This window comes from Cupressus sempervirens, chromosome 5 (genome assembly GCF_028749045.1).
Source record: "Cupressus sempervirens isolate cs-2001-9-10 chromosome 5, ASM2874904v1, whole genome shotgun sequence".
Taxonomy (NCBI): Eukaryota; Viridiplantae; Streptophyta; class Pinopsida; order Cupressales; family Cupressaceae; genus Cupressus; species Cupressus sempervirens.
In genome coordinates, this window is record NC_143122.1 from 856282926 (window position 1) to 856310445 (window position 27520).

Consider the following 27520-nt stretch of genomic DNA (forward strand, 5'->3'; position numbering starts at 1 on the left):
ACTAATCTACATCTTCCTCTCCCCCTTCCCCTTCCCACTAAAAAGAAAAAGAATTTAGAAAACTTATTTGTGAATCCAGATTTGCTTTAAATATCTCCTCGAATCTACTTCGAAACCACTTTAAACCCACTTTTGATCGATCTACAGGCTGCAAAAAACTCTCTCTCCAAAACCTTTCTCCTCTCCTCCAAACACGGAAAATTGCAATGAAAGGACAAGTCGTTGGGGGTCCAAATTTTACTGCTGCTGCCCAAGTGAAGTAGTTATCGCAAGAAGTTCGTAGTTTATCGCAGAGAAGTGGCCAACTTATCGGCAAGAATTTAAGGTCTTCTCGGCTTAAGTTTTCTCATTTTGCAAAAGTTCTTGTGAGAAGTAGAAATATCTGTCACTTCTCAGAGAGAGTTTAATCTATGGTTTATTGTATCAATGTGTCAAAGCTCCAAAGACCATTGGGAAAAATAATACCAACCTTATTTGACATAATTTCATGTAGATTCTTATTCCCATCCAATAAAAACTCAATGTACTTACAAGACATCGTGTCAAAAATCAATGGAAATGCAGCCAAACAACAATTGATTATTCTTCTATTTGTCTAATATCTATGTCATTATCTGTTTTAATTTTGGAACTGATTCTTTTTTATTCTCTTAATTAAGGTTTTAGGCTCTTTGCTTTTCTTCTGCTGCGTCTCATTCTTGGTGAGACTTCCAGCTGTTTGTTTATTGTTGTTTTGGGTATGGGACCCTCGTATTTATCTTACAAAGAATTTGGCACACAACTTCTCTATAATTGATTAATTAACTGCATGGAAAAACAAGCAATGATGCATAGCTTCTTAGAAGTTTTTCTAGTGGTGGAGAATTTGGGCTCATTAAAGAGAGGTCACAGATTCAAATTCCACAATGCTAAGATATGTGCATCTCATTTGTAGCACAGCTAGAGATGTCTCCCATGGGAATATGGGGTAGTCTCACATTACTAAAGGCCATTTGCAGACTCACATACACATCGCCTAAAATTGTGGACAATAAAAGTCTTTCTTTCTTTCTACTATAGAAATTGATGTTGCTTATTTTTGGTGCAAGCCTCTAATATAAGGTTAGTGCATTAGATACATATCCACTGAAACTCCCCCAACATTCAAATATCATGGCTTAAATAATTGTTTGATCCATAAAAGCTTAAAAAACTTGTTTAAATCCTCTGGATAATTTATCTACTACAGATCTTGGTGATGGTTTCTTTCTCACTCTGAGTTTCTCCAATAAGATTGGGTATATATGTTCCTGAATTCTCTGATCATTTGATTAAATAAAGCAATAAAACAACAAATGTACAACTTGCTTTAACTCTTTGATGACATTGACATAAAGATGACTGACTATATTCTGTACAGTATCCCAAATTAGACTAAAGATGGATACTGCTGTTTTTTTTTTCTCCCAATCAAGATATTCATATCGATAAGACCGGTATCTTACATATGCACAAAGTTTCAGCTTCCATTAGTTAATGGCGGTGCCTCTGGGGACTCAACATTGTAACCAAACTGTGATTTTGGAGCATCAAAAACGTAAGGGGCTGATCTCTTTTGGCGTGTAGGTGATGCAATGAATGTATTGAATAGTATATTAGTCATCAATGTAATGAGGAGAAGACCAATGCCTGTGAAAGCAAGAAAACCTGGGGTAAATTCCGGCCAGTCAACCTTTCCAATACCAGCTTCCTTGAAAGCCTCTTCCTTCTCACTTACTGAGACATTTCACAAGGAAAGAATCAGCCCTTACAAATGATATACAAATATTAAGGAGGCCACATTAAAGAATGGATTTTACAACCAAAGATTTCATGAAGCAGTAATCTGTACAGACAAAAAAGTATAGTAATACCAAAATAATAGACCATGGTACACAAGTTTAAAAAGCTGAATAATATTTCAATATAATTGACTCAATTAAACTCCTTTCCTTTGAAAGATTCTTTTATAGGTTTTACTTTTGTTAGACATGTTACTTTTAAATATCTCGGTAATTTTTTTCATTTGAGCCATGAAGTCATGAAACATGCATTTTAAAAGTATGTATGAGTTTAAGGATCATTCTACATCCAAGTAATATTAGAAAATATAATGGTAGACATTCATTTAAGTGATGCATATTAATGGTGTAGTAACATCAATTAGTTATGCCTAAAATGTAAAATGCAATTTGAGATGCAAGTTAAACTATTATGTAACTTTGTCATTCAATAATAAATACAGCATACGTTCATTAAAGTCTGTGTCATCCAATTCTCTCAAAATCCATGTATGAAGGTTGAATGCCTAGGGCCAAGGGATTTGCTAGTTTCATGGACTTTGTGTTAATTTTTGCCTCAACAAAGGGATAATGACAGCATTTACAGCCCAAATGGCCTTGGCTTAGACTCTTGGTAGACTGGAACAATGCATATATAAGCATGAAAATAAAAAATGGCAATATGAGATGATTGGTTGGCTGGAATAACATAAACCAATAGAATGGAACAAGAGGTTTACCATGATAGGTAGCGAGGAAATTACAAGATCTTGTCAAAAGAAGATAACAATGATTGCAAAAACAATAACAAACATTGAACATGTAATAGATTAGAAGGTTGATGTCAAGGTATTATATGCTAATGCTAATGCTGACAATAATTACAATGATGTTAACACTAATAATGTTTAGGGAACCCTAAAAAGGTTGTATTAGAAAGGTGAAGATATTCTAAAGAGTGGCATGCAAAACTAATGGTGTGTATCTAAGTTCGTTTTTGTTCTTGTATAAATTCCTTCTCATCTTCAATTTCAACAATGTTGTGTGCCTCATCAATGACATAGAATGCAGGGACAATTGATAGGGATGGCTTATTTAACGAGTCTAGAGATAGTGTGTGTGTTGCTCATAGCTGATCTCGAGGAACAGTTGGAGTTGATCCTGATGCTATGGTTGCATATGACCACGATAATGAGCAGTTGTTCCAATGTCTTGCAATTGTGGTAGAAGAACAAGATAAACTCATGGTGCAATTGTCTTGCATTTTTGTTTTGAAAGGTTTTACATCTGTGGTATATTTACCATGGAAAAAGCCCAATTGAATATTGAAGAAAATTTTGCAAATGAGACTCAGATTGTGTTCACTACTATTTTCACTAATGATTTTGATATGGTCGGTATAGATGAAGCTGCTAGAATCTTGAATCCTAATGGAGCAGTTAGTCAATCTAAATGAGGAAACTTAACTCCCAATGGTCCAGCATCTGCATCACCACACTGCATGTGGAAAAGTTGAATCACGAGTTTTCTGCAATTTAATAAACTTATTTGATTTCCTTACATGAATTATATCAATCAATTAGAAATAGCCATATAATGACTAAACCTCTTGGAACTATTTTCTTTGTCATATTTAGGGATGATCTCGAAGTTGTCTTTGGTTGTCATTAGGGGTATTATCATATATAGTATAATATTAGACTAATTAAGTTAAATAAGTATGTTAATTCTGTAATAACATCATTAGTTATAAGGCATTATTGCCTTTGTGGTGTTGGAGCTTCTCCTCAAAGATCGTTTTCTTTGGAGAGTGCCTATTTCTTCCATTAGATGGATCCCATGGAGGTGTGTTTCTTACGATGAGTCGACTGCTGCATGTAGACTTCTTCGGCTTATGTGTTCATTTTGCAAATCATATGACCAAACTTGGCAAGTGGACATGTCCACTATTTCTCTAGCTACGCCTTGGCTGCATAAAGTTTTGGATGTGTTGTGCATTGTTTGTGTGCTCTTCATTCCTTTGACATAGGCTTAAAATGTACATCCTTTCAAATGTGCTATTTGGAGGAGGTCTCTTGTTTATGATGGGATGCCCTCTTTTTGGACAGTTCCTCGATACAATAAAAATTCTCCTTGTGGATGGGGGTTTGTTGGCTAGATGCTTAGATTTGGAGTCTTAATGGCTTTCATTTCCTCTTTTGTTGCAGGGCTTTCTTTACCCTTTTGCTGTTGGACCCTACTTCTAGGCCATTGTCCTCCTTGTTCTGCAGTACAACAGCTACGGTTTTGTTGGTGCTCCCTTTCCCGTGGAAGGGTTGTCCCTAGTGTGCGCCTACATATGCTTGGTGGTTCTTCCACAAACTCTCTCATTTGTTTGGGGTATTTTAAAATGTTTTTTCTCCTATGGCTGGCAGTTAGCTTCCTATTTAATGATTGGAAGAAATATGAACAGGTTGGGTGTCTTTTTAGCAAGCCAGACAAATCACTAGAAACCTACATCCTATGTGTTTGTCCATTCCTCGAGTTGTAGGGGTTAAGTTAGCTTTTGACATTAGTACTTGGTGATTAAGTTTTGGCACTTGCCAGGAGTTGCAAGTAGTGACATTGTTTGAGGCGAGTTTGATGATGTCGTATTGGTGGCTTTACGATGAGGGGTTTTTCGCCCTTTGGGACTGGACTGTGGTGGCATCTACCAAGACTTTGGCTATTTGTTTTGTCTTTTTTGTTAGACTTTCCATTTTAGTTCATATGGATAGTGATTTTCTCTTTTTGATGTCTAGGCATTTGCTGATAGTGTTCAATGGCTCACCCTGGGCATTGGTTGTTTTTGTTAAGATTCCATGCAAATTTTGGGGTTGTATTGCTCACCCTTGCTAATGCTAAGTGTTGGCCGCTCTTCCCATGGACGTGGGTGCCTTGTTTTCGAGTTCTTTCCAATGAGGACTTAGCCCATTGTGTTGACTTCCTCCTCTCTCACGGTTCCTATGGAGGTCGAGCATCTTAAGAGGTGGAGATTTTCTATGTGGAAGAGGTTATTTGTAACACCATGTGGTCTTTTCTTTACAGTGGCTGTTTGGACATAGGTTGGAATCATGGTTGGCTTCTCAGGATGCTGATCTCTTCCTTTTCTACTCCTATTGAGGTGGAAAAGAGTTTTATAAACATGAGATTGACTCCCTACCAGAGTGATGCTATTGTTCATGTTTTCCTTTCTGCTCCTATAGAGATTGGCTCCTCTTATATTAAGGTGGAAAGGAGATTAGCAGGAGGGAGACAGTCTATCTATTGGGATGTTGTAGCTGCTTTCTATTGGACGACTTTGGGAATCCTTTTATTGCCCAATGTGAAGGCTTGGGGAGCTTGTCAAAACCCCCATTGTAAAGCTGCCTTACAATTTGTGCGTCACTTAGTATTGTCTTTCGCTATGATACATGCCCTTGTCAGTGCATAGTTAATGGTCTTTTTGGCCATTGTATTGTTTGTGGACTGCCGTGAGCGCTCTTTCTTTGTAAGAAGCCTTTGGGCTGAGTGCTGTTAATTGTTGAATTTTGTAGCTGCAATAGAAATCTTCATCTCTGATTTTATGAGATAGAAATATGTTTGTCATGACCATTATGGTCATCTTCAGCTGAAAGAGATATTTGTGATTATATTTAAGTTAATATTATGAGAAAAGACGTGTCATACGTCATGTGAAGAGGCATGAATATGGAAATGTGAAGTGTCGAATGTTTGGAATGGTCTTCATTTGGAATTTGAAGAGACTTTCATGTGTAAAATGAAAGAGTCAAATGCAATCTATTTATGTGATTGCTCAGTGTATTGTAAAAAATGAAGTGGAAAGTCATGTACTCGAACATTATATTATCAATAGAAGTGATATTTGCTGGTGTGGTCGGGTTTTTCCTAAGATAAATGTATTGTCTTTTGTGTATCATTTATGATCTTTCATTGCTGATTATCTGATTACTTGTTGATCATCTGAATACTGGGCAAAAACTTAACATGGTATCAGAGCCAGGTATGATATCAGCAATAAGTGAGTTTTAAAGTTCTGAGAGCAGCAAGAGAGATTCTACATACAGATTGTTGATGCTTCAGCGTTATTCATCTATATTAGAATGAATGTTGAGCTATGATCAGTTTCTTTTTCATTTTTTCTTGTATTGTATATCTCCTTCACTGTGGAGATAGAGCATCATGACACTGTATATGTAATGATGTCTTACCAATGGTTCAAAGACACCTATTATTGAAACAGTCTTATGCAATTTGCATTTTAGTTTTAGTTACTGTCATTTGGGAAGCACACATTGAAGTTCTTGATTTCTTCTGAGGAAGATTGAAATCAGAACCTTGCTCTTGAAGAAAATGCCACAAGTCTCCGATTACAGTGTGATCGGACTCAGAGACGACATTTATTTTGCTGGAAAGTGTGATCGGGCTGCCCATGCCGGATTCTGATGGTCCTATTCGTACATCAAATTTGTTTTCAAATCTGACAGGAAGATTAAAGAGAAACATGTGTGTTAACCAAGTATGAATGATGGAGATATCTTGAATCTGATGCACATCTCCGATCCGGTGAAAGTTGAGCTCAATCACCTCGAAGGTAAAGTTCGAGAAAGTTGAGAAGTATAGCCCTATGCAGGGACTCATACCATCATCATCTCTGTTCAACAATGAGCTCTCTGTTGCCCAGAAATTCGAAGGATCTTGTATTGGGATTTATAGGATCAAGTTTATTCTGGTTTGAACTTATTGATGGTGCTTGTAAGGCTATCAAACACGGTCGATGGCATTGGTTGAGGCCATCGATTTTCTCATATTAGCATCTTGAATGTCCAGCAGAATGATGATCGTAGAGGAAGAGGATGAGATATGCATCTTCGTCCAATTTTTTCTTTGTTGAAACCTGTGTATGGTTCTAAAGCCTCAGATTTACACTTTCAAGCAATCTGCTAAGGAAGCAGAGGAAGTGCATGTAGAATTGGGATGGAGTCCCGTGAAGGAGGCTGTGCTTGAGAGCCCCTCTAATTGTGCACCTACAAATTCAGTCAAGTTCTTAAGTTTAAAACTTTTGGTTCCTTGTTGCATTTGGAGTTCTAGGCTTCCCTAACTCATGTAGAATCGGACATTGATTTCAAGGAAAACTTATGAATTTCTGCGAGGAAATTAAATGCTCACAGGCTCTCGTATTGCAGTTGGAGTTTCATTTTTTTTTTCAAATCCCCATTTATAGCTGAATTTTTATATATATTTTTGACAAAGACATTCATTATGATGAAGTTAAGGAATGTTAAACGGATTATGAAAATTTATGCAGTCAATTTGTTGAAACTTCTGGACGGTATGAGTTGCAGGTTACCTTAGCAAGTATTGGTGAATGAAAGGCTTGAACTCTATATGAAAAATGTGAGCTTATATGGATCATGATCTCAAGGAAATTGTTGAATGTTTTAGAATATTGGAGAATCATCTACGAGAAGTAAGTCTCACCCAATTTCTATTTCAATTGAATATATGTGAGTTTAGCCTTTGAGTAAGTATGAGTCTGTATACAAAAATTTTGTTAGTCCAGTCATCAGAGGCAAGACAGTTACATTTGGAAGTGCCGAGAGCATCAACAAGATCGTAGGTGACATGAAGTAACCGGCGGGTGATAACTTCCGTTAATTTTCCCCCTGTTGTTGTTTCATGGTCGCTGTCAAAAGTTTTTTTTTGGCATAAAGGAAATGACGAAAAAATAATTTGGACTTCAACACTTACCGTTTTTGTGATTCGTAAATCAAAAAAAAAATGGGTTGCTCATTCGTTTTGATAAAAGGAGAAATGGAGTCTCATTATTTACATGATCTCAGTTTTAATTTTCAGTTTTTTGGTTCAGTGCCAGTCTTGGGCAGAAGTAACTCCCCTTCTTTCGTACGTGTTTTGTCTTTCTTCTGTGTGATTTCAACTGATCAAAGCAGCCATCTTTAGTATTATGTGACATTCTTTTGGGATCAGTTTTCTTTTTGTGCATGTTCAAGTTCCTAGTTGATACCAACATGCTATCTACCTCTTCTGATCACTCTACAAGTGCATGTTCGAATCTTAGATTCATCTACAAGGCTGGCAGAGCTATCTCTGATAGAATATTTTTGAGTTGTCAGAATTTCAAAAGTTAGCAAACCTGGAGATTAAATTATTTATTTTCACGCCTTCTCTTCTGGCAAGCAACTCATGGATATTTCATCACAGATATCTGTAAAACAAGCAATGGCTCATCTAGGTGCAGAAAGGTTCAGAAAATCAGTCTGTATGATTATTTTCTTCAGAGGAGTTAATAGAGAAGTCTGTACCATTCTCTTCATGGGAGAGATATTTGATACATTGAAAAGACTAGACAGTATTGACATGAGAATGTGAAAGTTTGATTTAATAAGTAGTCTGTGGTTCAAGATATATCGTGTCTTGTCAATTATGTGTGGCATCATTATATGGTGTTATTAATTTCTGTGAGAGCTGACGCTGATCTGTAGCTGCAAGATAAAGCTATGTGTTGTTTTCAAGCCAATATTAATGGATTCTATAGTGATGGTATAGATGCTACTGTTGTTAATCTGTAAGAAGAGAAGGCCATTCAGGCCTCTATCTTGTGGTACATAGGAAAGAACAGTTTAGAAAAGATAACTTTATGAAGTCGCAGAGATAAGAATCCTATGTTAATTTATTTATTTATTTTTAGATCCTGAATTTTTAGTAAAATAACTGGGAATAGAGTATAGCATTGACCTCCATATTTGATGCAGGATGCAGGGCAATGCAGACTACACGAGGACATTGCTTGCAGTCTTAGAATGAATTGATGTTGAGGTTTAACATTTGCTTTTGGTGTGTTTAATGTGCTTGTTGCTTATTCTGTTTTTATCTCTGATGTAGTTTTGATAAAGATAGGAAAATTCTACTTTATTCAATAGTGATTCAACTTATTATATGATACATAAAAGGGAGAACATCTGTTCTGTGTATATTTTGATGGATCAGTATCAAACATTACTTTTGTACATATTTTGTGCATCTTCATCATTGTATGCATGCAAGATTTTACTGTGTGTAGAGATTTATTAAAATAATGGATTATAGTCCGACATCAACATAAAGTATAGTGAGATATTATTATTGCAAGATGCTGATGATCAATTGAATGATCGATCAACCATACATAAGAGGTTTTTATGTTCAGTGTCATCAGTTATGTGTATACTGACTTAACTTCGTGTAAAAGCCTCTGATAAGACTGACAGGTTATTCTGGAAGATGTCAGTCCTAATTTTCCTTTATGGTAACATCTTTATTGAGTAACACATTTTGTTCAAATAAGTTTTATGATTATCATATGAATGTTGGTCTGCACTTATTCATTTTATTTGCTCATATCGTGTTGAGCTCAGATAAGTATTTTATAATTTTTGTATGTTTGCATTGACCTCTATAATAAGAGCTTATGAGTTGTGATAAATCTCTCTTGGTTGCAGGGTGCAATGGGATGGTGACAGATTATGCAACGTTGTTTGAAGTCTTGATATTAAACTGGTGGCACTTTATTAAAAGGGGAAAATCATATTTAGAGAGAAAAGACTGTTCAGCTTCAAAGGGAGTTTACGTGACAAAGGGAGATGTCGAACCCTTCACAAGTTAATGCAATAGTCAATCATATTATTGTGGTGATTAAAGTTATCCCTTCCGAGAGAGAGCCTCTGTTATTGAAATTGCCCCTGCTAAGAGGGAGTCTGTGTTATTAAAGTTGTCCCTACTAAGAGGGATTCTCTATTAAGACAATATCTCAATTATCAATGCATTCTTCTCTAGGAGAAGTTTGAGGTGAAATCCCTCACTCCACCCTCTGCGATTAGGTACAGTGGACCACCCTCTGCGAGTAGGCAGTGGAAATGTATTCTTCTCTGGAAGCCTGAGCTGAAAGCCCTCATTCCACCCTCTACGAGTAGGTACAGTGGACCACCCTCTACAACTAGGCATGGTGGAAATGCTCTGGGAGAAATTTTGAGATAAAAGTCTTTGTTCTACCCTATGCGATTAGGCATGGTGAAAGTCATGTGTGTGACTCCATTCTATGTAATTATGAAGAAACTATGGTGGATTATGTTATGTTAAGATAACACATGTTATGTGAACTCATCATTTTTTATTGAAGCTATGTATGCATGCTTAACAAAAGATCTCTATGAATGTCCCAAATTTTTGTCCAATTAAAATAATCATATAGCAATTATATATTTCATGTGAATGTCAGTTGGATTGGTTAAACAATTGAATGTCACTATCATGTGAAATGGAAATTATGGTTCATCGTTTTTGTTGTTCATGTAAAGATGACTTGTTAATTGTTCCTTACGTTTAATTGTAAATGAATATTTACTATTCTACAAAACCTAGTTGTGTAGTAGAAAACTTCTTTATTTTAGTTACCTTGATTCAAATTGAGTATGTTATTATTGTGGGAAAATTCTTCTTGGATGTAGGAGAGGACGAAGGGGGGAAGTATTGGTAAACAAGATATGAGGATTGGGGCACCATAAAGTCCCTCGATAGGCCATTAGGTATGGGTTCTAACCATCTTGGTCAAGGATTTAATGACTAGACGAGCAAGAGTGTACCTTGGACAACCATGAGCTACCTAGTCACTTCAAAATACAAGAAAAACGTTAAACAATTAAAATAACATAAAATTGTTACCTTTTTTAATATTTGAGATTGTTGTATAGTCACCTAAATATAATATATTAACACCATGTTATCTTAACATTTGTATTTGCACCTATACATGTGTATGTGTGTGTATATATATCTTTGTGCATAAACCAATATAATGATACAAAAGAATTACTTGATATATATGTGTATATGTATATATGTATGTACAAATAGAAGTGGCACAAATAGCATGATGCCAATATATTATAAAATCATGAGTCAAGATAACCTTTATGTATATCTTTAACTTCGGCTCCATATTGTTTGAGTGATTGCCAACTTCATATCAGCTCATAATTCTTAACATTTAAAACAGTGGAGTTACTTTCTTTATTGACTGGTAGTTAGCCATGCACTATCACCTCAGCCTCTATCTTGTAACTAAGAGGCATTGTGAGATGCTTTATTTATTGTTCTTTCCACAACCATGCAAGCTCCCTTTCTTTCACTATTTCCGCTTCCTTACACTTTGCAAGCATTCTATCTTACAGCCACAAGAACCTAGTCTGCGATTACGTTTGGGTTCATCAAGAAGCTCTGCAACTATAGTGAAGCTAGCAGAGCCTTCAGCTTTGTCATCTTCATTTGCAAACGATTCTAGTGGGCATTGCATCACATCACAGCTCGTGCTCTCAAGTCGCGCTAGGCAGCGAGACAAACAACTACAGGTTATGCAATCATCTTTCTTCCTAAGTTGTCATTTCTATATATTTATTGTTCATTGATGATACTAAATGTTGCAAACGATAGATCATTTAAGTTGTCGAACGAACTAATATGAAATCTCTAAAACATCATTTGATGCCATATTCATAGAGTGCGGCTGGTAATACAATCCTATGAATAGCATAATCTGACTTTGAAATCTTTGTAAATACTATTGCAAATATTTTCCTATGGCATATCTTGTGCAAGAAATATTTATAAGCAAGCACCAAATTATTATTGTGCATAATAATCAACCCGACTTATATAGAGGTGTCACTAATATGCCTCTGAGACAAGATCGGGCTGAAGTATTAAAGAATACTGAATGATTAATTCTGCTACATGATCTCGAGATCTCCTAGGATACACCTCAATACCGGAAGGGTCAAGCAATAATGGATGTGAGGAGAAACATCCCTGAAAGAACAAATGAAAGTAACTAAATGGTGAAAACTGTATAAGTAATACTGAGTCAGCTCATTGTTGTCCAATATATATTTCTTGTTGTCAAGTCGAGCAGTGGGTGATCAGGCACAATTAGTAGCCCACTGAAATCCTTGGCCAAGGTAGGTTAGTGGCATACTTGTCACAATGTTCACTAGAGATCAAAGTGTTGTGCTGACAAAAGGGAGGTTGTTGGAGGATTTCCACTACCTTGTCTGTTGCCTAGCTGACACTCTAACACCGGAATGCTCGAGTGGCAGGACCATAGTGCTTCAAGTCTAACCATGGAGTAGGGAGGACCTTTCTCGATTGAGATTGTGTGGAGATAAGTCAAGGTCTGTGGTTGGGAGGTTAAGCTCATGTCAATGCTTCTACTCTTCACTAGATATCGAGGCTTTCTCAACACTTTGAACCTTGGGCTCATCACTTAACCACACTAAGAAAACTGAAAATGTAGATTTAAATGTTAACAAAATGCACACCCAAATGACTCCCAACAAGAAACCTTGGCATCCCATATTCTTCTATCTGATAAAGAACATGTCGAAGCATGACTATTCCTACTACTCCATACCTAAGGATGATGAAACCTTTGCACAAACATTGCAGCGAATCAAGAAAGAAAGGGTCAGATGGACTCTTGCCAAAAAGGTCATATTAAGAAACAAACTTATTGAGGCATTGAATGCCAGGAAATCCAATCCCCTTATGATCTTTCATAAAACATGTATAGGGCAAGATAAGCCCAAAAATGAAATTGGATAAAATACTCAAGAATAGGGTATCTGATTTGTATTAAAATATTCATTTGTTGTGTCCTTAGAAGAGGAATTTTTTGTAAATAAAATCGTTGCAGTTGCAACCAGCAATTTTAACAAACATAATAAAATGAGCAATTAGCAATGCTTCTTTTATTGTCTTTAATCTTTCTAAGCAATCATATACTTTTGAATGGGAGCATGATATTGATTAAGAAACATTTGTACATTACAGAAAACTTTACAACAAGCACTTAGAAACATGGCCAATAATGGGAACACTGTAGACAATGAGGTGACCAGTGGTACCAATCCCCAAAGCTCCTCGGATCTATTGCTCTAGGTTTTGCGAGACACAAACAAATTTGGAAAACATGGAAAAGAAAATGAATGAAATGGAAGCCTAGATTGAGCGAGGTCAAGAGGAGACTCACTCCTCGCTTCCACATAGAACTAAATCTAAGCATTTTGGCCACAATGGAAGGCGTACTTAAGCCTCACCTACACAAACTAAGAAACAAAAGAAACAAGAGATAGTGACTTGTCTGCAAATATTAAAATGATCAAACCAATTAGGTTCTTAGGTTCCGATTCAAGAGAGGATGCAAAGGCATGGTTAACTGAGATGGAACAAAATTTTGAAATTAGGAGTTTCTCAAAAACTTCCAAAGTAGTATGGGGGATATATCACCTCTCTAGTGAAGCAGCTACTTGGTGGGAAAGCTGTTACATCCCAATTTTTGACCTAGCTTGAAATATAGCCGTTGAGGTTCGCATGAAGTCAGTTGGCAATTTAATTTGTTATAATCCTGTGAAATGGTAAGATGGTTAGTCATTATGATTTCAAGTGACGATGACATGTTAGTTGATCGTTAATCACGAATTCATGGAATTGAGATGAAGATTAATTGTTATGATTATTTATGATTAAATAATTCATTATGATAATATAATTTAACTACGGGGAAATTCCTTGTAGGAAACATATCGAAGGGGGTGGAAGCATTGTCAGAAAAGAATTAGGCAGGAACATCACCATCACTGCGCAAATGGGTAGATGACCTAGCGATTTGGAACAGGATACATCTGAGGCACCGCATGAGTTATTTAATTAATTAATTTAACTAAAATAATTGAGTTAAAAATATAAACATATCTCAAAGGATTTTAATATATCTTTCATCATATTATTTTAATTAATATTTATAAACATTCATATATGTATAAATGATTTGGCACCATTATAATTTAATAATGAATAAAGTAATGTTGCTTGTTCATATAAGATTTTAATAACGTTCAAATTATAATAACATTTCAATTATTATAATTCTCAAACTATAACTTTCCAACTCTATTCTTTCCGATTTAATATTCTTTTCTTTTTAACGATAACACTTGGCATGGAGATCAATTTAATTTTTTTTGACAATTTGAATGGTATAATTATTTTCAACTTTATTTTTCTTTTAAAAATTCGATTTGAGAGGCATTTGAACAGCCATCTTTATAATGAAAGGTAGCCGAAGAGTCAAGCCGGCCAATTAATATCATATCATGGATCATTTTGTGTAGAGAGACAACCTATTCCTCTTTGCTTTTAGTGGGCTCTTCTTTAAACCTATTTCACATTTGAACAAGGGAGGAATTTCTGAGAATAAACCCAACTTTCATTAACTTGCTACCCTGAATACTTTTCACCTTCATAGCATATTCCATCCACGGGTTCAGTGCGAGGGAGTGTGGAGTCTATCCTTTCCATCCACCAAAGCAAGGAGCAGTCTGTGCATTCACGTAAGATATGTTGAGCTCTGCTAAAGCCATGAATCAACCAAGACGGTCGGCTCATCAATCCTTTACAATGACACGGCTAACTTAGACTACTACATCCCGTCCTTTCCAATATTTTCTCATTTCCGTTAGACCTTGCATATTTTCAAATTGCTTTTCCATCACAAGTGGATGTTACAAACATTGTGCTGTTAACATTAGCCTCCAAAGTCTATAGTATGTGTACTTGATACCCTATGTTCTTTTGTATTCCTTCGAAATCTTCAAATGCTGGATTTTGTATCTGGAAGGTTCTTCGTAATCTATAGAATTACAGATGTATTTTTTATTATTGTTTGCAAAGGATGAGATTATTTAACTGCAGATGGTGCCAATGAAATGATTGAATATATAATAGTGTCCTTGTTCATGTTATACAATAGTGTTCATTGGTCCCTGTCCAAAAATAGAGTGAACTGCGTCTTACAAACACCAATTGATAAATATGTCTTCTTCTAATTAATCTACCAGTTTCAATGAGTAAAGTAGTGATCTTTAATATTTCCATAACACATAGTCAACTTAGAGATAGTAGTGACAATGATCCTACATATGGCATATAATGCCTAGCAATAGTCCTTGAGTAGGGTTATAAGATATTCTGCATTGAAAGATTTCTTATCAAGAATTTTGCCTCTGTCTGTAATTAGTTGAAGCATTGAGGACTTGTATTTCGAAGAAGATTCGAATAGGACTCTAGTACAAAAACATTATTTTATTAGATATTTCTATCTGCAACTTTCAGTTGTATTCACCGTAAGAGGTATGATCTGGAGATGTTGTAAAGTCTTGTCATAGTGCATCGATGATGCAAGGCCTCTTCTCCATTAGACTAAACTCTAATTCTGACACCTCCAATTTTCCATAGTGGAACCCAAAGCCCTGTTTGTTTAATCCATGATTCTACTTCCTTTCTCGACATTTATCAAAATGATATTTAGTTCAACATTTACAGATTGACCACCTTTAAACTTAACCTTGTTCCTGGCAAGTGGGAGTCATGCAACCATGGTATGAATCCATAAATTATTATGCCACCGGAAATTAGAAGCAAATTTTGGAATTCTTAAGAACATCACATATCGTGAAATGCTGAATACATGTAATCTTTTAGTATAATTGGCAGAACCGGTTGTTCTAAGAAATTCCTAACACCTGGGACTTACCCGGCTGTGTAGCCAAGAAAACGGGTGATGAGGTGGAAGAAAGGAATCTATAATAACATGAGCCAGTATCAATTATGACATTTCAATGTTTATCTTTTTTAAATGAATTGATTAATAGCTCATGCATGATCCTATTAATGTTATCTCCTGGTGCCAAGTTGTACGGTGTGTTAATTACCAGGATGCCTAGTGTACGGCAAGATGTCCCCTGTCTGTTCCGGGTAGGGAGGGCCTTTCTCGTTAGAGATCGTGTGGGAATAAGATTTGGTCTGAGGTTGGGTGGTTAAGCCCCTGACAATGTTTCACCTCTCCCCAAGATGTCAATCATGCATCAGACTGAGATAAGCTATGTAGTCAATTGTTTATCGGAAAACAAGTATTATCACTTTTAATTATGAGAAGGTAAGATTTAATTGAGTTATTTCATTATCACTGTTATGTTACACCTAGATGCAAGAGATAGATTCGTGGATTGTTTTTCATTTATATGAATATCAAATATAAGTATATTTCTAATCTTGAGATACTATCACAGTTAAGCAATTGGAAGGAATGGAACCTAAAGCCCTAATTGATTGAGTGATGACTGGAACCCTAAAAATGAAACTGTGGTAGCGAAAGCCCTAATTCGAATCAGTGGTATTTGAAGCCCTAAAATGAAACCATGGTAGCAGAAGCCCTAAATTGAATTAGTGGTATCGGAAGCCCTGTTTGAATCCATGTTAGCGGAAGCTCTGTTTGAATCAATGGTATCAAAAGCCCTAAATGAACCGATATTAAATGATGCCCTAATTATTACAGTGGTATGTGATGCCCTAATTTAAAATATAGTGGTATTTAATTGCAAATATCATTTGTTTTTAAGATAGTGGTTTGTAGATGACAGTCATCATATGAAATTGTTATAGTGTATTTGTGGACTAACCCGGGTGGTTGCAGAAGCATCCCTAGTTTGATTTCAATCTCAATTTTCTGAGGTATGTGGTTTTCAATTTTTGTAGTAATTTCATTTGATGGTATTTCAAATTTTTAGTTAAGAAATTTTGTTTAACTGATTTTAATAGTAAATCTTATTCACATGAACATGAATGATATAACTGTCTTCCTATGAAATGAAGTAGTAACAACATTCTTTGAGTATGTTAGATGTTAATTTAGACCTGGGAAAACCGGATGTTACAGAAGGACTAAGATAGAACTCAAGATTAAGACAACTAAAATTACATTGGACAAGTTCGTTTCTATTTTCGAAAACCGTTGGCTGCCCCAAACCTCCTACGATTAGAAACTATTAGACTTCCACAACCTTAAACAAGGGGATTTGATTGTGCACAAATACTGGGAAAAGTTCATCCGATTGCTGAAGTATGTTCCCTCGTATCAATAAGACAAGAACTTGAAGATAAGGAAGTTCGTTATGGGCTTGAATAATAGAACCACAGGAGTGGTGGATGTCCTCGCCCCACAAACTATGGAGGAAGCTCTCGAAAGAACCATCAAATAGGAACATAAAATAAAGAGGGATGATTCTCACTGGCATAATAAGAGGAAAACTAGTTGGAACACAGATAGCTCAGATACATGACCACATAAAAAGCATTTTAAGAATTTCAAAACCAATAAACCAAACTCTAAAAGAAATAGTGGCAAGGAGTTCAAGGGTAACTCCAATTTTAATAGGGGCAATAAAGGGAAAGAAAAGAAAGGACCTCCTTTAAGATGTTTTACATGTGGTGGTGATCACTATTTCAACAAATGCCCTAAAAAGCCAAATACCAACCAACCGCCACGACCCCCACTACCTCCACAAAAGGTCATCTATCAACAAAGGATACATGCAGTGCTAGATAATTGGCAAGTCGAGCAGCAGTTGGGTCCAATAGAGACTCTGGGTAAGATCTATGGAAACCCTATTTCTATACTAATTGATATAGGAGCAATTGAATGTTTTATCTCCCCAAAATTGTTGAATAGATTCCCAAAGAGAACTGGGTTTATGGTAAAACCATGGACTGTTGAGTATGCAAACTAGGCAAGGACTAAGGTAGAGCAATGCATGTTTGAGACCCAGGTTGTTTTTCCGAAATTCTCTACAAAGGTAAATTTTTATGTAGCACCTCTAGGGTCCTAAGACATCATTATGAGTATAAATTGGCTCAATGAGCATAAGGAAATAGTAGAGTGTCTTGCCAAGATAGTAGAGTGCCTAGATGATCAAGGAAACCCCGTGAACATTCAAGGAATTACACATGAGGTTAAATCTTGTCAGACTCATCCATGCAGTTTAAGAGATGTAGAAGAAAAGGGTGTGAAATCTTCATGGTAAAGATTGAAGACTTGAGGGAACCTATAGAAACTACTTATCAGGATGACTCCATTTTAGAAGATGGGGAAATTAGAGAGAATTAGAATGAATTTGAAAGAATCCTTCAAGGATAAGTATCCATATCTTAGAAAATTTCAAGATGTGTTTCCAAAAGAACTCCATGGCCTACCTCCATCCAGAGTATTTGATTTCACTATAGATTTGATACCCGGGGCAGAGCCCATATCAAGAGCACCTTAGCGAATGACCACTACCGAATTAATAGAACTACAAGTGCAGCTATAAGATTTACTAGATAAGAAACTTATTCGACCCAATGTTTCACCTTTGGGAGCTCTAGTGTTGTTTGTCAGGAAGAAGTATGGAACTATGAGGCTATGCATAAATTATAGGATGCCTAATAAGGTCACCATTAAGAATAGGTATCCGCTCCCCAAGATTGATGACCTATTCGATTAGATGAATGGAGCAACTATATTTTCCAAGATTGATCTAAGGTATGGCTATCATCAACTTTGGATTAAGGAAGAGGACATTCACAAAACTGCTTTTAGAACCCGGTACAGCCACTATGAATTTGCAGTACTACCCTTCAAACTAACCAACACCTCGAAAACTTTCATGAACCTTATGAACATCATCTTCCAAGACTGTTTGGATAAAATTTGTGCTAATTTTTATTGATGATATTCTCATCTACTCCCAAAATGAGGAAGAACATCAAAAGCATTCAAAGATAGCCTTACAAAGGCTACAGGAGCATAAACTATATGGGAAACTATCCAAGTGTTCTTCTTATCAAAAGGAGATTCACTACTTAGGGCACATCATATCAGCTCAAGGGATAGCCGTAGATCCCGCCAAGATCAAGGCGATCTAAGATTGGTCAGTGCCTAAGAATGTGTCAAAGGTCAGAAGTTTCATGGGTTTAGCTGGATTTTACAAGAAATTTGTCAAAGATTTCTCCAAAATAGCATATCTCACCTCACACCAAAGGAAGGGAAAGAAGTTTATTTGGACTGAAAAATGTCAAGCAATCTACCACTCCAATACTTAGAAAACCTAATCCACAAGGCCAAATCCTAGTTATAACAAATGCATCTGAAGAGGGGTTAGGAGGCGTACTAATGCGAGAAGATCAAGTTATTGCCTATGAATCCAGGAAATTGAAGAATTATGAGCAAAATTATGCCCCACACGACCTAGAATTAATAGCCATTGTTCATGATTTTCAGATGTGGAGGCACTATCTAATAGGGAACCATTCGAACTACGGTCAAATCATCATGGAATGAAATATATATTCACTCAGCCTAACCTCAATGCTCGTCAAAGATGGCTAGAGTTTCTAGAAGACTATGACTTCAAGATCAATTATATTAAAGGCAAGGAAAATAAGGTAGCAGACGCCTTAAGGTGGTGAAGGCATATATCAGCTATAGTAATGATAAATTTTGCACTCAGAGAGAAAGTACTACAACATCTACCCAATGAGGATTTTTATAAAGAGGTTAGTCAAGCTGATCCAAGTGGACCTAGGAAAGTCAAAAAATTCAGTCTTAGAATCTCTCAAATTCAGCATGAGTACAAAGAGCTCTGAAAATTGAACCCGATGCAACTTGAATGGGTGAAAAAGTAGCTCGTCTACAAAAGTTATGCTTAGTCAAAGTTCAAGTCAAACTAGCAAATTGGGGGTTGACTTCATAAAAAGAGGTGAAATTGAAGCATCTCAAAAGTGGTCAACAATGGGTTTCAAATTAAGGATCTCGTCGAGAGCTTTCTAACGAAGTTCATTTCGTCGAAAATGGAGTTCACACGTGGAAGATATACTCATTTGAAGATAGTACGGAAATAGAGTCAAATGATGATGTCAGCAAGAACAATCAGCATTTGAATGTAATGGACCAGTAACAAGTTGACATGTGTCAAAATATGAACAAACATAAAAATGACACATGGATGGCAATCTTATCTAGATTGGATGGTTTGCTCTTAACAAAAGTTAGGTAGGAGGTTCGAACTGAGAACCTCATTACTCCCACTTTCCCTCTCTACCATTAAACCATCTATTACCTTGTGTTTGAAGTCAATGGCATTTTCTTTTGTAATGTTGGATGGCGGATAAGACTAAGACATGTGGGAAGTGGGGCCGAGCCATCTCCACCATATTCCTAAAAACGAATACAATGCAATTTAATTACAACCCTAAACATAGAGAAGTTTTTTTTTTTTAAAACAAAGCAAACAATCCCATATTAATTCGAACCCCTATTATTTTTATAAATCAACAAAAGATTAAGAGGGTTGTTATTTGTAAAAGGAAGGGGTTAGTTTATTTTCTTTGGCTTATGATTATTGAAGTCAAAATAGGTTTTAATTTGTTATTTTGTTATTTTAAAATGGGAAGCTAGTTATAATTATGTTATTTGGTTTTAAACCAAATAAGGAAATAAATTAGTATAAAAGGGGTGGTATTGTCCTTTAGAAGACAATTAGTCTTGGGAGAAGAACTTCTTGTGGGAAACCAGTCCTTGTGAGAAAAAAATTGTTGTGAGAGATTAATAGGAGGGAATTATTGAATTCTTAGGAGAGATTTTACAAGGTGTTACTTTACACCAAAAATTGTAAAAGAAGAAAGAGATTGTGAAGACTTGGAGCTTGGAATTTGTAAGAAAGCAATTTTGCTTGTAGATTTAATAGAGCGGTCCCCCGATTGAGAAGCGGACCAAGAGACGTAGTCCTACCCGGATGAACTCTATATCAAATTGTTTGGGTCTTTTTATTCTCTTTCTTATTCTCTCATCCATTTAAGTTTCTTCTATTATTTCCTGTATTATGTAATTAAACACATAGTTAAATTAAGTATTTAAGCATGATTTTTTTTCCCTAATAATTTCAATGGTTTTTAAATACATAGCCACGCATTTACTGCTTGGATCGGGAAAGCATATCTAATTGTTGGGATTAAGTCATAAAACTTGTAGATCCTAAATCAGATCACAAGCACTTCAAGGGAACCCTTAGGACCCCAGTATGGAGATTATCGACTAGAGAAGGATAGACCCTTGAGATACAAGGGTAGGATGCATATTCCTAAGAATTCAGAAATTTGAAGGATGATTTTAGGAGAAACCCATACAGCTCCATATTCAGGACATCCTAGGGTGACCTAGATGTTGGCAGATGTAAAACTCTTGTATTTTTGGAAAGGGATGAACAAAGAAATAGAAAAATATGTGCCAAGATGCTTCCAGTGTTAGAGGGTCAAGGCAAAGAACGGTTATCCAACTGGCTACTGCATCCAAATGAGGTTCCAGAATAGAAGTGGCAGATAATTACCATGGATTTTAGTCAAGGTTTACCCATGACTCGGAATAGACACAAAGCCATCTTAGTGGTTGTGGATAGACTAACCAAGGTGGCTCACTTCATTCCAGGAAATTTAACAGATAGAGCACCAAAGATTGCTTACAAATTTGTCAAGGAAATCTTCAGACTCCACGAAGTGCTAGAGAAGATTATATCCAACAAAGATGCTAGAATAACATCCAAGTTTTGGCAAACGTTGTTTTCAGCTTTGGAAACCAAGCTAAACATCATTTCCGCTTTCGCCTATCACCCTGAGACCGATGGCCAAACCAAAAGGGTAAATCAAGTGTTAGAAGATCTCCTAAGAGTATACTGCATGGATCGTCAATACCAATGGGAAATGTATCTTCCCTTAGTAGAGTTCGCTTATAACAATTCTTACCAATCTTCTATCGAGATGGCACCTTTTGAGACCCTATACGACCCTAATGCAGAACCCCTATAAGTTGGAACCAAATCAAAGACAAAATCATCATTGGGTCTGAGATGCTACTAGAGATGGAAGAACAGGTAGTTCAATCCGTCAAAGACTGAAAGAGGCAAACGACAAACAGAAAAGTTATGCAGATGCAAAAAGGGTACCTTGAGAATTCTCGGTGGGAGAAAAGGATCTTTTCAAAGTAAAACCTCAGAAGAGCACTATCAAGTTTGGGAAGAACACCAAGCTAGCCCCGAGATACATGGGACCATTTGATGTGTTAGAATTCGTAAACCTGGTAGCCTATAGGATTGCACTACCTCTAGCCCTTGCCAAAATACATGATGTATTCCACGTGTCAAACCCTAAGAAATATATCACCCATCATGACCATATAATTGATTGGAACCTCTTGCAGATACGAAACCCAGGAGTGGTGGAAATAGAGCCACTTAGAATACTCGAGGTGCATAACCTTTGCTTACGAAATCGGGACATAACTCAGTGCAAGGTCCATTGGGACACATATACTGAGAAAAATTCTACTTGGGAAGCTTATGATGAGATCTTCCAGAAATTTCTCCACCTTTTCTTAAGGACTTGAACAATAAAATTCTATTGAATTGTCACTTAGGACCTTGAAACATTTATTTAAGTAGAATATTGTTTTTTTAATTATTATAGAGTTCATCAAAGACGACGAAACACAAGGGGGAGGGTATGTTACATCCCATTTTTTTGTCCATTTAAAATAATCATATAGCCGTTATATATTTCATGTGAATGTAAGTTGGATTGGTTAAATAGTTGAATGTAACTATCATGTGAAATGAAAATTACGGTTGATGGTTTTTGTTCATGAAAAAATGACTTGTTAGTTGTTCGGTACAATTTTTAGCTATAAATGAATATTTATTATTTTACAAAAATTAGTTGTGTAGTAGAAATGGTGGTTAGTCATTGTGATAATGATGAAATAACTTTTTGATTTCCGTTACCTTGATTTAAATTGAAGAGTATGCTATTAATGTGGGAAAATTATTCTTCGATACAGGAGAGGACGAAGGAGGAAGTATTGCTAAACGGGATAGAAGGATTGGGGCACCATAAAGTCCATCGACAGGTCATCACGTATGGGTTCTTGTTAGTGTAGTTTTTTATTTTTCCTATTTTGCTAGGTTTTTCCTACACTTTTAATAATCTCCCTTAGGTTAATAAAGTATGTCTTATTAGGTGAATGGTTGTGAGGTGTCACCTTCCTACATGTGAGCATCCATTAGCTATCTTGGAAAGATACTTTGCTATCTTTAGTCCGATAGATGGTTGCTCCTCATTGGTTGGTGTTGCCACCTCCTCCCTCTTCTTAGCCTATATAAGCATGCTACCCGGCTTGTATTTGCATCTCTTGTTTTTGCATCCTCTTAATGCTATTTTGCTTCCGGTAGATGGTTGCTCCTCATTGGTTGGTGTTGCCACCTCCTCCCTCTTCTTAGCCTATATAAGCATGCTACCCGGCTTGTATTTGCATCTCTTGTTTTTGCATCCTCTTAATGCTATTTTGCTTCCGGCATTTGCATTATTCTCTTGGAGACTAACTCTATGATGCTATTTTGATTTTGTATCATTTGCATTCATAGTTTAGATATTTATTCTTTCCGCTAGTTTTCTGGGTTATTAATCTTATCAGATTCTAACATGGTATCAGAGCTTTTCTATGTGCAAGGGTAGATTTTAGTTTCCTGTTTTGAGAGATTCGGGGGGGGCTAATAAATTTTATTGTAGTTTTTGAAAAACGAAGTATGCTCTTCTCTTGCATCTTTGGATGATCTTGAGAATTAGAAAAGTTTTGACAAAAACGATTTTTCTCTGGGGTTTCAATATCAAATCTGACAACCAACTTGCATATTTGGAGTTTTCAATCAGTATTGCAGGTTCCAGCAAGCCATTAATGGACTTAGGAAGCTGATCCAGCATTTGCATATCATATTTTGGTTGTTGGGGTCGTTTCTTGATTTTTGGAGCCATTTTTTACTATTAAAGGCATATGATTTACACTATAGCAACATCTTCTGTACATCAGCAAGGAAAACGCTTTCTGGGTTTTGTTCGCAGCCCCGAAAAACCATCTGGGTATCTTTTAGATTTTGCATGCAAGCTGTATATTTTGCAGAATCGAGCATGAAAGGCTACAGCCATACCCCTCTCCGTTGGCAGTCGCAGATTTGAATGCAGTTTTCAAATGTCTCGTTCTTGCTCATATGGACTCCGATTTTGATGATTCTTGTTATGAACTTGGCTATTTTTTTGTGCTCTATCCACTAGTGGAGTTGTTTTTTTATTTTCATGCATGAATTCTTCAAAAATTGCAGATTCTCAGCCGTGACTGTGCACAGTTCTCGTTTTGGAAACTTCGGAGGATCATAACTTTCTCATACGACCTCGTATCGAGGCGATTCTTTTTTTGAAAGTGCATAATTTTTCGAGTAGATCGCAGTGGTGCTATTTGTTTCCTTGATTATTGTGCCCAAGTTTCACTTTTAGCATATGCTCTTCATGAGGGTTTGTAATGCATTGAAATCAAGACCACTAAGTATTTCTTTCTAGTGGTAGTTGTAAACGCACTAAAATAAAGTGCCAAATCATATTTCTTTGGGGGGGGGGGGGGGGTTCTTTGATTGAGTAAAAAGGGGGGGGCATTGTCGTGGCTGGGTTCTCTTCTTTTTAGCATTTCTTTGCATTTCTTCATCATGGATCAAACAAATATGCCCATCCTAACTCCATACAATTACTTTGAGTGGAAATCATGCATGACAATTCACTTAAGGAAAGCTGGATTAAATAGGATAACTATGGGACTTGAAACTGAACCTGCTAAAGATGAAGACAAGCCTAAGTGGTTTAACAAATGTGATGAGGCATATGGAACATTGTGTTTGTCTGTTTCTCCTGACTTGCTATTTCACATTGAGTCTTTGGATACACCAAATGAAGTATGGACAAAGCTAGAAACATTATTTGGCACACAAGATTCAATGAGGGGTCATATGTTGGAAAATGAATTAATTAGTTTGAGTCCAGGCAATTTCAACACAATCCAAGATTTCTTCACCAAATTGAAATCACTAAGGTTGCAGTTAAAACAATGTGGAATTGAAAAGAAAGATGAACAACTGATTCTCAGTATTCTCTCTAAGCTAAGTTCAGAATATTCTGTGTGTCTCTACCTTCTATGCTACTAAGGGTGCACTTGGTACTCAATTCACCATGCCATTTCTAGATGATTTTTTTGTCAATCTCACTTGAGAACAGGACAAGCTAATCCAGATGGGCACTCTTAAGTCCTCTAAGTCACATGCCTTAGCAACCAACCAAGGCACAAAAGAACAGAAAGGAAAAAGTAGTAACAACAATAGTAAGGATGAGAAACAAAATAATAGTGAAGAAAAGAAGGATCAGATACCAATTGCTTCAAAAGCAACTATTGATACCTCATCCTCTAAGGGCGATAAGCCTAAGAAAGAAAAGGTTAAATGTGCCTATTGTAAAAGACCCGGTCATGATGAACATAAATGTTTGAAGAAACAAATTGATCACTTGACATACATTCTTGAGAAGAATAATATTAGTGTTCCTGAGTCTATCAAACAAAGTTCTAATGAAGAGTCTAACAAGGCAAAAGAAAACAACAAAGGGAAAGGAAAAGGCAAAGCTCTTGTTGTAGTTGCTTCCTCACCATCCACTTGGGTTCTTGATTCGGGTGCTTCGCACCACATGGCTTCATCTAAGGAAGAACTTGCATCCTTGGAGCCATGTTAGTCTATGCCTTCTATTTTGATGGATGATGACACTCCTATTGAGGTGTGTGGGAGAGGGTCTGTTGATGTGGGGGATGGCACATTCCATGATGTTCTTTGTGTACCCTCATTATTAACTAATCTCCTATCAATATACCAAATCACTCACACAGGTTTAGGCAAGCGGGTTGAGTTCACTCCTGATTCAGTGGAGATACGTGAGTTGCATAGTGATTCTGTAGTTGCAGTTGGGAGAGCAGATCATGAGTCACGGCTCTATCTGTTTTCTCACTTTGTTCCTGATCCTCCTCCATCTGTTTTGCTCACTCACTCTAATGATGTGAGTAAATTATGGCATGAGCGGTTTGGCCATCTTAACTTCCACTATTTGCATCAACTCAACCAGCAAAGCATGGTCACAGGGTTGCCTTCGGTTCAATTCTCAGGAGGTGTTTGCCAAGGTTGCATTCTTGGTAAGCATCCTAAGGAAAAGTTTGACAAAAGTAAGGCATGGAGAGCTTCATAGATACTAGAGTTAGTTCACAGTGATTTGGCTGGTCCATTTCAACATCCTTCTTTCAGCAGGGCCCGATATGTCCTCACATTCATTGATGACCTTTCTCGATATACATGGGTGTACTTTCTCAAACAGAAGTCAGAGGTATTTGATCATTTTCAAGACTTCAAAAATTTTGTAGAAAAGCAATCTGGGAAAGCCATCAAGGTTTTGCGCACAGACAATGGTGGTGAGTATGTCAACCATCGATTTGAAAGATTTTGCACTTTAGAGGGGATTGATTTACAGCATTCAGTTCCATACAATCCTCAGCAAAATGGTGTTGCAGAACGGAAGAATAGATCCTTGAAGGAAATGGCAAACTGTATGATTCACTCTAGATCTCTTGCACCACAGTATTGGGCAGAAGCCATTAACTGTGCTTGTTATATCCAGATTCGTGTTCCTCACCGAGCCTTGAAGGGAGTTACTCCTTTTGAAGCTTGGAGCGGTCAGAAACCATTAGTTAAGCACTTTCGAGTTTTTGGCTCCCCTGCATGGGCCCACATTCCTACAGAGAAACGTAAGGCCTTGGATCCGCAAAGCAGACCTTGCATATTTGTAGGTTATCCTGATGGTGTGAAGGGTTATCGGTTGCTCCACCCTACTACACATGAGTTATTCATTGAGAGGAGTGTTCAGTTTGAGGAGGGATCTTCAAGCTCACTTTCTATCACTTCTCCAACTCCTTCTACCTTGACATTAGAGTCACTTGGAATACATGACAGATCTTCTGATGAGTCAAATTCACCTGAACAGTCTTCTACCTCTACTTCTGATGCAGAAAGTGATTCAGAGAACTCACCTCCTTCCTCTCCTAGTCATCATTCAGAGGTTAATGATTCCCCTCCAGATTCTCCATCTTCTTGCCCACTTTGGGCTAGACAGACCTTGCAATCTGCAGGTGATTGGGTTGGGGATCCATCAGACACCAGGCGAACTCGTTCACAATTCCAGGATGCTCCACATGTCTTCATTGCTACTGCCTCAGATCCACAGTCCTTTCATGAGGCTTTTGGTATTTCTGAGTGGGATACAGCTATGCAGGAAGAGTATAGTTCCTTGATGAGGAACCATACTTGGGATCTTGTTCCTCTTCCTAAAGGAAGAAAACTTGTTCGATGTAAGTGGATCTATCGGACAAAATTTGCAGCAGATGGGTCAGTTGACAAACACAAGGCTCGCTTGGTCGCCAAAGGATTCTCCCAAGTTCCTGGGATTGACTACTCTGAGACTTTTACGCCAGTTGCCCGAATGAATTCCATTCGAATTGTTCTTGCCATTGCTGCAGCTAATCATTGGGAAGTACATCAGATGGATGTGAAGAGTGCTTTTCTTCATGGTGACCTTCGTGAGGAGATCTACATGGAGTAGCCACAGGGCTTCCTTCAGGATTCTTCACTTGTGTGTCGTCTTCGAAAGTCTCTCTATGGCCTCAAACAGGCTCCTCAGGCCTGGTATGCCAAGATGGACTCCTTCCTTCTATCAGTTGGGTTCACTCGGTGCCATTCTGATCCTAATGTCTACATTTTGCAACAGGGTGATTCACTTCTATTTTTGGTTTTGTATGTTGATGACTTGCTGATCACAGGAAGTTC

General features: G+C 36.9%; 1 protein-coding gene across 1 annotated transcript in view; it reads right to left on the reverse strand.

Moving 5' to 3' along the window:
* Positions 1-1121: 1121 nt before the first annotated feature.
* LOC149558608 (uncharacterized) overlaps positions 1122-27520 on the reverse strand; it is a 95880-nt gene continuing 69481 nt past the window's right edge. The window contains exon 2 of the mRNA XM_089832770.1: positions 1122-1755. Within this exon, the coding sequence (XP_089688896.1) occupies positions 1499-1755 (257 nt within the window). The 3' untranslated portion in view covers positions 1122-1498. The remainder of the gene's footprint in view (positions 1756-27520) is intronic.